We start from the raw sequence: 14,061 nt of genomic DNA, 5'->3' as shown, positions 1-14,061 counted from the left end.
ATAAAAATGACTTGACTTGACTTGGCTACTTACAAATGAGACGATCGTTCGTAAGTTGAATTTGTTCGTAAGTTGCTTAAGTGCTATTTTTTTATGTTTAAGGTCTATATAAATATGTTTAAGGCTTGTATAAGTAACCTTTATTGTTTTGTACTAAAAAATAAATACATTTCATAAGTAATATGCTCTATAAGGATAAATAAAGTTAACTTACTTTTGGAAGATGAGCTTCAACAGTTAGGCCACTTCCTTATCCGTGGTAAAAATTTGCCGAAATAAAGCGATTCAACCATTTTCTCAACCGCATCAAGCTTCCATATTCCACTTTTGTTTCAAAAGAAACGGCTCGCCTCTTTTTTTACGCTTCACACCAACAGTATTGAATGGATGCACGAGATATTGAACAATAAAAATGTCAAAAGCACGCTGGAGATACAGTACAGTATGTTTACACACGAACTTGGAAAGGGAGGCCAGATTTCTTCTTTGGGGTGGATACTGGGTGACCTCTCACAGCGTCACACGGCAGTAGCGGCGGAAAGAAACACTACATTACTATAGTGTCCTGTTCTCGGAAAAATTGGCACAATACAAAAAGTAACTTACAGCAATGTCCGGATATTTTTCGACATCCCGAAAAAAATGTTCGTATCTACCGTTTTTCGTAACTCGAATGTCCGTAAGTAGCGGAGCGTCTGTATTGTCAACCCTTAATTTTTTTAACCCACATGGTTAAATTTCTCATTCGAAGAAACATTTTTGTGCAAAGATTAGAACAAAGGTATTTAAAGTGACACTGTAATATTTGGCCACTAGATGCGGCTGTATTATGTAGTGGAGACAAAGACGTGTTACAAAGCACAAGGAAGAACACAGAACTACGAAGACTCGAAGTGACCAAACCACACCATTTTTCTGGTCTTTGTTTTTTTTTACTTGTAGCAGAAAGATGGCCGACATGTAATATCAGCTCCCTCTAGGTGAGCATCATGTTATGTAAAAAAAAAAAAAAAAAAAAAAATCCAAATTTGTCGACATACAAGTATAATTAAAAATAAAGCATGTTAATATAATAGTGAATCTATTTTTTCTCATTATTCAAATCAATATTTTTTTTAATGATGTGTTTTTACCATTAGGATGAGCTTTTTAATAAACCATGTTCCTTCAAAATTAGTTACAAGTTACACTTTGCAAGTAACATGGTTGGTTGTCATTGTTTTTTTTTGATTGGTTTTGTGAACTGTTATGTTGTAACCCCCAGAAATAATTCATTTGTTAGTTGTCGTTTTGGATTTGTAATAGGTATGTTTATGCGTTAGCTCGTTAGTTAACTAGTTGTTTTATTTTTTTCTGTTAACTAATATGGTTGGCAAGTTTGAGTATGACTGCAATTAGTTGTGTGGTTAGATAATAAGAAGAAGAATTTACTTTTATTGTCATTCTTTGTAACCATGCACACAGAACGAAATGTCGATACACCTGACCCATACAGTTTAACTGTAGCGAGCCAATGCAGCCAAACAGGGCGCCGCCATTTTAGACCCAACTCCTGTGTTGGGAGTCGTTAGGTGACCAAACCCCCTATAAGTTTTCAACACAAGAATAAAAGACACCATTATAGAAAAAAAGTCATGACAATGGCTATTCTAAGACTTTTGAACTTTTTTTGTTTTCTGTTTCATTGGTTGGTTAGCTAGTCAAATTAATAATTGGCGGTTTGTTGGTAGTGTCACAATCGGTTTGCTGTTCAGTGGCACTATGCAAGTAACACGGGGAGTTGTCATCGGTTTGTTAATCGGTTAATATTTGTTTATGTGATCTGTTATGTTGCCCCTACCGGAAAGAATTCTTACGTTAGTGATCAGTTTTTATTTATATGGGTATGTTACTACCATGGTTTGTTAGTTGAATATTTTAGTTTGGTTCAGTTAGTTAGTTTGGTAAGTTTGATGAATATAAGTTAGGTTGTTCGATCAGGTAATTCAATGATGTACGTTACTGAGGTATCTTTGTAGGCAGGTGGATAGTTGGGTGACACTTTGCTTGCTGTGTGATGAGTTGGGTAAACGTTTAGGTAGTTAGGCATTCAGAATATATCCTCAGGTTATTTAATTAGGTAATGTAAATTGCAAATCGTTCCACTGGCTTTTTCCCCTTAGTCTGGCTGCAGACATCGTCAGTGTGACCTCAAGGGTCCATGCAACGGTTGCGCCAGCGAGAACACCGTTCTTCGTTTTCACACAAGTGGCGGGAAATAAAGTTTTCTCTTTCCCACAAGAAAAAGTTGCTTGCGTGCGAGCGCGCCGGCTTTTTTTTCCTTTACACGCCGCGCCTTTGATTTGCGAGGATGTAAGATCAAATTGAGGCTCGAGCGTGCGCTCCCTCACCGCCTTGATATCACCGTTGTGCGTATTAGATTTTTTTGCTCGTGTGTGTTTGGAGGACACACAAGGTAACACACAAAAACATAAGAAGGCTTTCCTGCCACTCAACAGGCCTCCTCACCCCGTCCCCAAACAAGGCCGTCTCCCCATCACTCCTGATACATTAGAAATCAATTATTAATGGCCTCGACTCAGGGGCTCTTTAATCTTTGTCTTTTATCCAATTAAATTGTCTAAGCATCGCCAGGCGGCTCGCGGGGAACGCGCAGGAAAAAAAAAAGGTTTTCGCCTCTTTCTTTTCTTCTTTTTTGACTTAGGCACAGAAGAGACACTTCTGAGGCGGCGAGAATGAAAGCAAAGAGAACGAGTCAAGTGTAAATGAAGCTCCCGCCCTCCCCGTCACACTTGCATTGCTTGTACAGGAAACATTTGAAGTGGATACATTAAGGATTTTCCATTCTTTTCCGGCAAGACACTCGGGAACGCACGGGCCTTGCTTTCGCGATTCCTTTATGTGCCCGCCGCCAATGGTTGGAAAGCGTTCGGGATGGTCGGGGGCAGTCTGTCGACGACGACGTTCGCAATGCGTTTCGTGGCTGCGAATTATTGATGCGAAACATATCTTTACGTACAGCTATTTGTTTTGGATCGTACCAGGCGGCGGAAAAGTTTCGAGCTCTCCAAAAAGTCATACTCTAACCGAGGAACAAACAGAATTGTTAAAGGAAATTTTGTTTCTGACAAATACTTCAAGCAGAATATTTTGTCGTTAAAAACGGGATTTGAGTCTTTACATGTGAAACTGAATATCATTATTTAAGAGGGGGAAATTTGTATTTGATCACTCAATATATATATATATATATATATATATATATATATATATATATATATATATATATATGTGTGTATGTATGTATGTATGTAATGGTCTCTTTTTCCTTTTCGTTGCATGGACTTTTTTTTTATCATTAATTCATTCATTCAAAATGAGCAGACTTTATTTTTAGTTGATGCTACAGTTTCTATATTGCTTTCTTTCTCTCCCGTTCAAATAATAAACTAGTGAAAAATAAGTATGTTAATTACTGGCCTATAAATTCATTTTAAGGTGTTTATTAGTGGTTGTTTTATATATTTGAGTTGAGTCTTCTTCGACACCACTTGTCTCACAACTTTTCTACTCGGGCGCCCCTGGTGGCTGTTAGAAAAAATGCATTCATTAACCGCATCTTTGCATTAACCGCAGGGTTGAAATTAGGGCTGCAACAACAAATCGATAAAATCGATTAAAACTGATTATTAAAAGCCTTGGCAACCATTTACCTCATCGATCTGTCGTTTTGCTGAATTTATGAGCTAATAAGCATGCTAACCAATGCAATAGAGTGTTTTGGATTTTGTTGTGAAATTGTTAAGTTGAAGAGCCACTTTGGTCCAACAGAGGGCACCTTGAGACTCTAAAAAACAAGTCAGATACTTTTTAAAAAAAAAATCATTTTTTTAATTACCATTGCATCATAATGAACAAAATTGTCACGAGACAGTCAAAAATTACATGGTTAACGAGGGAACAGAATGTGTTGTAGAAGAACATATGCAAATAAATTAATAAAATATATAAATAAAAATAAAATTAATAATGATGACATCCTTATCTTAACACAAGGGGCAGCCTTTTAAGCATATTGTATATTATTTGCACATTGGGATTGTTGATTTAACCCTAAAAATTATTTATTGCACTTCGTTATTGTTTGGGGTCATAGGTCAAAATGTAATTGATATTTTGATAAGATGGTAGGAAAAAAAACATTCTACATATTTGCAGGTGTATAACATACATTTGTATGTATTTTTGTTTATTTTTAATTTATTTGTCAAACACCAAATCTTCAATATTTGAATGAAAGATGCAAATAATTTTAAAAAATCAGATTCATCAATCACTCGTAAGAATAATCAACCGATTCATTGATTATAAAAATAATCATTAGTTGCATCTCCCATCTCATCTCATTAGCTACACCGCTTATCCTCAGTAGGGTCGCGGGGGTGCTGGAGCCCATCCCAGCTCATCGGGCAGTGGGCAAGGGACACCCTGAACTGGTTGCCAGCCAATCGCAGGGCACACGGGGACAGACATCTCACTCGCTCATTCACACCTAAGGACAATTTAGACTGGCCAATTCATCTGAAATGCATGTTTTTGATATATATATATATATATATATATATATATATATATATATATATATATATATATATCATTAGTTGCAGCCCTAGTTTAAATTGTGTGACAAAGGTTGCGACTTATATTTCAATAATTATGGCATGTTCATTTATTTATTTGTAAATATGATTATGCTTTACCAGGAAAAAAACAATCCTTCTCCACACTCATTTCTCCCAATTAGGACTATTTTTACTTTGGAGACAATAACCAAATGTCCCCCCCCGGCCTCTACATTCAGACAGGCACAAAAACGTTGGGGAGGGGAGCGGCAGGAGGATTCCTGCGAGGTTTCCTGATCGCTGTTTGATAGTGGGAGCTCCTGCGGGACACGTTTGGCATTCCCATCAGCTCACCAGAGCTGGCCTGTGATCCCCAGCCGCCAACAGGCTCAGTCTACGTGAACACAAACACGGGCACACACACTGGGATGCGCGAGCGCTCTGTATGTAGTGATTACCCTTCTCGCGTTTCCACCCACGTGTTCCCCCGAGACGAGCCTTTGTTTAACGCACCTTCCGTTGCACACAATAGGTGTCGGATGCGTAATTGAGGTGCAAAGGGAGCTCTTCATTGTGGAAATCATTCGGGAATAAACGAAAAAAACATGACAATACATTTCAAATGAAGTCATCAGTTCTGTTATTGATATCTTAATGACCATAAATTCCAGACTACAAGCTTCTACTTTTTTTCTACATTTAAACCATGCAGGTTATTCTTTTTATTTCGAGAGGCTGTCAACAGTGACTGTAAATGCACGTCTGGCCCTTCTCGTAAATAAATAAATAAATTGCCATTGACATATATGCAGGAGCGCGACAAAAACTTTCTCAAAACCAAACTCATTGTATTGTACTGACTAAAATTCAGAAGCTTGTACAATCACATTAGCCTGTCACATGCTGAGACATGTGAGTGATCTTTAGCTCTTCAATCCCTTGTACACATGGTATAGTAATAGACAGAAGACCAAGTATTGGTACTACTACATAAAAAACATTATACATGCACCAAAATTAGTTACTAACTAAGGAGGGTAAACGATAATTACCGGAATATCTGACTGATAACAGCCAGGAACAGTGGTTAAGAACGTAAGCTTAAGAGCCAGATATGGCTCTTTTTGTGAGTACATCTGGCTTGGAAATAAAACAAGAGCCAATGTAATCACCATCACTTTCCAATTTTAGTCTATGCAAAGCCGAATCAACACAGAAAGGTAATTTTGCGGTTCAAAAGATATAGGGCAAACTTTCAACTATGGTTAACAGTCACCGTGCCGACACAGTTCTGGCTGTATGTCTTCTTTTATATGGAAGCTCATTTATATGTTTGTCCACTGTTGAAACACTCTATGATGAAAACCCACAGGAAAAACTGTAAACCCCTGAAAAACACCATCCAAGCACCCAGAGCAATTTTATTGGGTGAGTAGTAGCGGTGGGCAGACCTCTCCACACATAGCGCACTCCCCCAAATACAGTCCGTATCCTTGACGTTTGCAGTATTTGTGACATTTTTACAAAAGGAAACTATTATTTATGACGAAAATGACAGTCAAAATGAGCCCTTATTTTGTTAAGTAACTGCAGGGGAGAAAGAGGTGTATATATGATATGTGACGGATTCCAAGCTTTCATGTAAAATTATTTTTTCTGAAGCAGTAGCAATTCTCGATTTCCTGTCTTTCACATTGTCACGTGCGCAAAGGATGGGAAGGCTAAAGATCAGTCACATGGCTCAGCATGCCACAGGCTGTTGTGATTGTACAGGCTTGTGAATTTTAGTCAGTCCAGTAAGTACATTGACTTTTGTTTTGAGAATGCTTTTTTCGCACAATTTAATTGACTGCTGCGCTAGTTGATCAAGATTGACAGCTGCGGACATAGTCCACAAACAAGCACAATGTGTTACTTTTCTGTGCTAGACATTTTTTAAAATGTAAGAAATTGACGTGAATGAGTTCGTTGTTATGGCTGTTTAAGGTTGCTCTTTAAAATCCGATGCGGCTTCTAAATACAGTGGAACCTCGGTTCTCGACTAAAATCCGTTCCAGAACCCTGTTTGAAAAGCGATTTGTTCGAACACCGAAATCATTTTTCCCAATACAAATAATGTAAATCGTTTTAATCCGTTCCAACACCCTGAATGTTTACCTTTGTTTACCTTTAAGACACAAATAACATAAACATAAATGTAACCCAGGCTAATCGTACGTTCGCTAACATGAACGTGTAAAAAAAAAGGGATAAAGAAAAGAATGATGAATAGGATTTTTTACCTTTGTGGTGGTCAGCAGAAGGCGCAGGTGGACGGTGGAGAGGGATGGAGGAGGAAGGAAAATTATTGTTTGGAAGGAGAGTCCCCTTCCATAAAAACTTCGGGGAGCTCTTCTGTCTGAGGGGTGCTCACACGTTCAAATCTCTTTGCTACGGATAACTCGGCTACAGGATGTTCTTTTCTCTTAAAATATCTATCCAATGACACTTGCTTCTGCCTTCTTTTTAGCACTTTTCGGAAGTGGTTCATGACAGTGTCGTTAAAGTCATTGATGACTCTGGTGGCTGCAGCTTCATCGGGGCGGTGGAGTTCGACGAAATTCTGTAACTCGGCCCATTTGTTACACATTTGTTTAATCTCGGACGTCCCCTAGTGTAGTGGAGGTGCAATTGCACCTGACAAAATTAAAAGGAGTAAAAAAAAATGTGATGTGAATCATCTACCCCTAGACGGTACCACTGCACTACAGTTAGCCATAGCTGTCGTACCGGCGTTCGAACTCCGATTTTTGTTCGAACTACGAAGCAAAAATGTCTCTAATTTTTTGTTCGGACTCCGATTTGTTTGAACTGGGAGTCGTTCGAAAACAGAGGTTCCACTGTATGCATATGCGGCTTTTAGTCCGTACTTAGATGTGTGGAAATCTGTAAAGTTGAAAACGGCAACATCGATTAAACTTTGTTTCGGCTGACGTTGCTTATAGGATCAATGATTCGACCGAGGTGAGAACAGCCATGGCCACGAGGGTGGCGCTGCTTGCTTCCAAACATCAATACGGTCAAACGGCGGATAACGAGCGCGCTGGTGGTATGCCAATCATCCCACAAATGAAAAGGAAAGGAACCTAAGGAAACATGCCTTCTGAGATGGCATCGCTCGTCAGATGTGCGAGAGGGGGGAAAGTAACTGGTTCTCTGATATCTCTTTCAAGGCTATTATTGTAAGATAACGCTAATGAAATTGACACTGACGTTAATTGGCCACGCAGATAAGTGCCATTGAGTGGAGAACATCTTAAAGCTAATTAAAGATATCGCCAACGCAATTAAAGATATCAAAATGACACACCATCACGCAATCGGGTTATTTTGCCGGAAATTCTATCTTATAGCTCATAGCTCATGACCTCTTTAAAAAGTTTGTTATCGGGCCCACGCTTTATTCTTTTTTGGGGCTAACGTTGAACTTGCATAAATGCCGAAGTCGACTAATTTCCGGACTGAAAGTAAAGTGATGCACTCCCCTTGACAATTGCAGTCGCTTGTGGGTCCATTGGAGTACATGTACTCATTTAGCACTTCAGAAGTTTAAAGGGACTTTGTCTACATTTTAGTGCCTTGTAGAGGTATAAAAAATGTATTTTATTCAGAATTATCAATATTGATTTGAATGATAACCAAAAACACAACAACTTACTTTTTTTTAGTCCTCGCAGGTCAAGAAATTTGTATTTATTTGATATAAAATTGGCTCTACCAGAGGGAGTTGACAAAAAAAATCTGCGAGGCTGGGAAAGTAAATGAGAAATTAAATGGTGCAGTTTGGTCACTCTGAGTTCCCGTAGTTTGTATTCCTCTTTGTGCTTTTGAGCACGTGATTCTAGTAGTTGTACGACACAATACAGCGACATCTAATGGTCAAATATTGAACAGTTTTTCCCTTTGAAATACCCCAAATTTTAACTAAATCTGACAGTACTTTAATGCTATTTTTGTATACTGAAAATATGTTTTTATTGACAAGATATTTTGATCATGATTTTTGGCTTTTTGGAAAATGGTTTTAATCAAAGATTTTGATTCCCCCTGTTCAATAATTGGCCAAAAAATATATATTTTTCCTTTTCCAAATACATCTACTGTTTCATTGTTCTTTGAAGCATTTTTTAATTACCTGATGTGATTTTACTAAAAATATATTTTTGAACTAGATACCAGGAACTTTTCATAGTTTATCTGCAATTTTATCTCTCAAAAAAATTGTTCATGTTTTTTTCATTAAGATTTTTTTTTCTACCCTTTCGTAACATTTTTAATAGGAAAAATGCACACAAAAAACTCCTTATATAAATATTTTACTCTCCAAGCACTACCTACAGAGACGAAAACGTCGGCAAACAAGCTCATTAGCATGAAACACCTGTTAACGCTATTTAATGCATCAAAAATTAAATCGGAAAATTGACACTTTTTACCCAAAAAATTGTCCTTTTGTTTTTGCTCTGCAACCACTAAAGCTTATTACGAAACACATTAAAAGTCAACACCTTGATCTTGAATTAACTGTATCATTTCTACCTACTACATAAATTTGTTAGCTTATCTTCTTATATTTTCTTTTTTTAAGTATTACATCTTCATCTTGGATTGCCGTGTCTAATTTCATTGTATCTATACCTTATGCATGTATACCTTGGTATTAATGACAATCAAGACAATTCTTATATATATATTTGTGTGTGTGTGTTTTTATTATTTGAAACAATTCGTCTCTACTGCAATATAAGCCTTTCAAACAATCCCACTTTGCTTTCAGTCAAACAGGCTCTGAAAAATGTGAGATTTAAAGATTCAAACTAAAATTAAAAAAACAAAAAAAACAAAAACTTTTGTCTCGTTGCCACAAAAAATCCCCCGCTTGACTTGCCTAATGCGTTGACCTGGCGAGCGGGATGTTACTTCCGATCGGTGTGCGACCTTGGCGGATACTCTTACCCAAGCCGGTCTCTCCTCTGCGCCCAGGGCGTTGCGCCAGCTGCGGAGAGAACGTGGTGGGCGAGGGCACAGGCTGCACGGCCATGGACCAGGTCTTCCATGTAGACTGCTTCGTGTGCATGACCTGCAGCGGCAAGCTGCGTGGGAAACCCTTCTACGCCGTGGACAAGAAGGCCTACTGCGAGCCCTGCTATGTGGTGAGTGCCTGGCTTCTTTGTGTTTTAAAACATGTCGTGAAGAAAACATACATGTGTGACGGTTCACAGTTTCCTTTACCACATTGGTTGTTGGGGCACCACTACCTATGGGGTGTCTTAGGCAAGTACAGACTGACAGTGCCTATCCCTCCCTAGGCCGTGTTTTGGGGTAGGGGGTTCGCTACCCCACATGAAACATGTTAAGGGAGTTCTGTCAAAAATGGAACGACTGAAGTATCTGTACACCTGCTTGAGCGAGGCAAGATGCGCAAGTTGTTACCTGAAGTGACCACATGGTAGAAAAAAACAAACTCACAGGGGCCGGACTATTAGATTCAAGTGGAAGGAGGTGAGGGCGATGACGAGAGAGAGAGACAGAGAGAGAGAGCAAGAAAGAAAGAAAGCAAAAATAAAGCAAAAGAGAGTGTGTTTAATGTAAAGAAAGGGAGGGAGAAAGAAAGAGAAACAAGAGAAAAAAAGAAAAGGGGTGACAGAGAAAAAAAGAGGAAGAAGAGAAAGAGACACATAGATAAAGTGAGAGAAAGAATGAAGAGACGAGGGTGAACGAAAGTAAGATAGCTCCAGTTGCTTTGCGAGTGCCACCTGGCTTTGTCAACATCAAGTGACTTTCCTCTTGTGCAGCTAATTTTCCTTTTGTGCTTCTCTGGGTGTTGTCTCGAGGGCCGGGTCAAAAACCTTGGCGGGCCTAATTCCGCCGTACGTTTATCACTCAGTGATCTAAATTAACAATACTTGGAATGGTCTTTAGGTTAACTAAAACAATCCTCTTTATTTTACTCAAAGTCCGTTTAAATATGCAGATTCCAAAAGACACACATGAGTCAAAAGAAAAACTACAAGCCAAGCTTCTGCGTCAGATTAGCAAAGGATACCTGACAGACTACACAAGCATTTTTACCTTTATGCACCTACAAATTAACCTGCAAGATCATTTCAAGGACTGTAGAGAACCTTCTCTCGGGACGGATATGGCCCGCCAGCTTTAAATTTGACAGATTTGATTTAGATACGGCATAAGTTAGAGGCAACTGAAAAAGGGTTCCCGACTTTTATAAATTTTAGATCATTTGGAGAACTTCAACCCACAAAAGTGAAATGCAGCAAAAAGTAACACAAGCATAAATGTTTTTACATAAGAAAGACAAAGTTGCTGGAACTTGACTAAATAATGATCTCCACTTTCCTTTGACTCTCTTTCTATTTCTCTTGTTGTTCGTGTTTTGATTGAGCCGATGCTATCTGGGCGTCGATGCACTGATAAGCCCACGTCTCGCCGCTCTGTGTATTTAATAAATGTCAAAGCATGTCGGGATGTTTTTTTAATTAGCTTTGCTGACTTGATAAGAAGAAGAAGGAAAAGCTTACATTTTTGAGAAGGCTCGTGGAGTGGTAATGTTTGATTTGGATTGTGCCGAATTCTACATCGACACAGATACGTTTTTATTTTTTTTTTATTTTTTTTTTTGGTGTGTCTTTCGGAAGCAGCAACCTGAAGCGCCACTAATTACGGGAAAAAGTCGTCAGTCACTTTAGTTCAAAGAGCTCAGTTGAAAACAGACCTGTACCAAAGCAACAACAATAAGAATAGATTATAAATTGGTACAGATATATACTGTATTGCAGGGTTAATGAATGGTTATGAAGTAGGACAGAGGTCAAGTCTTTTTATGAGTACATATAGCTCGGAGATAAAATTATACTCGTGCAAATGTGATCTATAGCATTCTAAATTCTGACAAGCAGGAGTCTGGTTTAGTGCGCACACAGCTGATGTAGCGCCAAAAGTACGAATGGTTCAGCCCAGTATATAAAGAGCATACTTCCCAGTTTACAGTCAAGGTGCCACACCTACAGACCATGTTTTGCCTGTACGTTGCTAAGGAATCCTTGAACATTGTTGTGTATTTTTATTTCATTTTCAAAAAGCCTCATATATGCTTTTTTTTTAAAGAATCGAAAGGGGATTAATACATATAAGTCTTACTTGTGCTTTGGATCACTCGAGGTTGCACTACACGATGCAGTGACATCTAGTGATAAAATATTGCTAAATTTCCCTTTAAATTCAATATACCAAATGTACAATATGTTATTTGAAAATCCCCTCCACCTTAAGATGATCACCGTTTACAAATAATGGTTTTGAGTTTTTCCTTGCCCTCATGTAGGTTTTAGATTAGGGGATGGTGTAATAATAATCTAATTTGCAACAATCTGGTCTTTGCAGCCCTTTGAGACTCCTTGTGATTAAGGGCTATACAAATAAACGTGACTTGACTGATATGGCACACAGACTCTAGCAGAATTAAGATTTCATAAATGTATTAAATCATCAAACTTCACACAGTGAAATAAAGTTTGCTGAAAAAAATAGATTTTGTGTGGAGAGCGGGTTTAGCGGTTTTGCTGAAATTGGTTCTCAAAGTAAATCGTATGGCTGTCTCGAAGAAAAAAAAAAATCAATTTTTTTAGCTATTAGAGCTCTTGGGTCAGAAAGGTTCCCAACCCCTGAGGTAGAGGTTAAATGCATGAGATGTTGATAGTTTGCTCGAGGGCTCAAATCGAGCGACAAAAATTGTGCTAAATAAAAAAGTAGAGCCTTTGATGTGGATACAAATGGGCGTGGTAGTAATGTGACGGAAAGTTGCGTGCGTGGAAGGAGCATGACGTGGCCGTGTCTCTTAAATCTCCCGTTTTGCGAGGCACTCACCGCGATTGTGCCCATCTCGTCTGGAACTTCTCCAAAGGGGATAATCGAGACACTTTATTTATGCATTTCATCAGCATAAATGTTGTTCTGGCGCAGAATCAAAAAGCACGGAGAATCGGAATTCCTTAATGGAATTCGGCGCTCCTTTTATTCCCATCCTGCGGGTCTCTCCAGTGCTATTAGCTAGAGGACGGCAACAGCTCCTGGAGCGTCGCCCCCCTGTGAGGAAAGAAACAGGAAGTTAGCTTTAGTCAGTCATTCAGCTCAAGTAATCCCTATCTAAAAATAACCCATGATAGGTGAAATCTGTGAGGTAGAAACCCTTATTTTTTCAATTATTATAAAATGAAATACCTATTATACAATACAACCAAAGAAGAACCCCTTTTCACCCGTTCAAACATTTGTTTTACAGATAAATGTACTCTATAGTCTTTTTAAACTAATAACGACTGGGACCATCAAAAAAATAACTGTCAAGTTAATCAGTATGCAGGAAACGATGCACGACTCAAATCTGTTAAGTAACGTAACCTATGAAATGTATACCTTGTTATTACTCAAAATTATGCATTGATAACTGTAACAAAACAAAACTTTATAAACCTAGACATATTGGCCTGTAGAGGGATAGGCACCACCAGGCTGTACTTGCCCAAAACACACAACAGGAAATGATGCCCCTACTAACCTAGTGGTCAAGGGATCCAAACAAACAAAAGAAAACTATATCTGTAACAAAACAAACCTTTAAAAACCTAAACATACTTATAAAGCCTAGTGGTACAGTATAATATAGTTCACGATAACTGTAACAAAACAAACACTTACAAACCAACAAATAATTATATATTAATACATTGTGGTATGATACATGATATAGTGAAACAAACCCTTACAAACCTAGAAATACTTATATAGTATTATATAGATGGATACTATATTAATCCCAGTACGGAAAAGTCACACTTCCTTCCACACTTTTGTTGTTTATTAACAGATTTAGAACATTTTTGGTCACTTTGAGTCTCATGAGTTTTATTCTTCCTTGTGCTTTTTAGCACTTGTTTTTTGTTGCAATACACAATACAGCAGCATCTAGTGATCACACATACACACTGTCCCTTTAAAGCAGCTTTTACATGTACTTACAGGCATAAACTTAAGAGCAGGGGTCACCGACGTTGTCCCCATATGGGGGCACCAGGTAGCTCCCTATAAACACTTTGGCAGACTGGAGATCAGTTTTGAAAATAGCTCACTGGTCATTCGAATTTTCTAGGAAACCATTGACAATTTACAAGAAATTCAAAGTGACCCAGCAATTTTTATTTGTAAATCATTCAGTGCTCTTATACAAGACAGGTGTATTCGGGGTTGACTTGAGCCAATTTTAATAAATACATCCCAGTAATAACATAAAAACAACATCATAATTACACAATGAGTTAGTTTTATAGAAATTCATATCAATCTGGTAGCCCTTTGAGTGAACCCTTAACCAAAAGGAGCTATG

General features: G+C 38.2%; 1 protein-coding gene and 1 long non-coding RNA gene across 7 annotated transcripts in view; one reads left to right on the top strand and one right to left on the bottom strand.

The window, feature by feature from the left end:
* The window catches only part of lpp (LIM domain containing preferred translocation partner in lipoma), a 206,936-nt gene that overhangs the window by 162,183 nt on the left and 30,692 nt on the right, over positions 1-14,061 (top strand). For all 6 annotated transcript variants that reach the window (XM_088348866.1, XM_088348864.1, XM_088348863.1 and 3 more), the window contains one exon: positions 9,645-9,814. In XM_088348866.1, the coding sequence (XP_088204992.1) occupies positions 9,645-9,814 (170 nt within the window). The remainder of the gene's footprint in view (positions 1-9,644; positions 9,815-14,061) is intronic.
* LOC148355490 (uncharacterized) overlaps positions 11,308-14,061 on the bottom strand; it is a 68,901-nt gene continuing 66,147 nt past the window's right edge. The window contains exon 3 of the long non-coding RNA XR_015852171.1: positions 11,308-12,764. This is a non-coding gene — a long non-coding RNA (uncharacterized LOC148355490). The remainder of the gene's footprint in view (positions 12,765-14,061) is intronic.

This window comes from Urocampus carinirostris, chromosome 12 (assembly GCF_059441175.1).
Source record: "Urocampus carinirostris isolate Australia breed hairy pipefish chromosome 12, RoL_Ucar_1.0, whole genome shotgun sequence".
In the NCBI taxonomy this organism is placed as follows: Eukaryota; Metazoa; Chordata; class Actinopteri; order Syngnathiformes; family Syngnathidae; genus Urocampus; species Urocampus carinirostris.
Note: the sequence above shows the minus strand (reverse complement) of the source record. Positions and strands in the feature narration are given on the sequence as shown.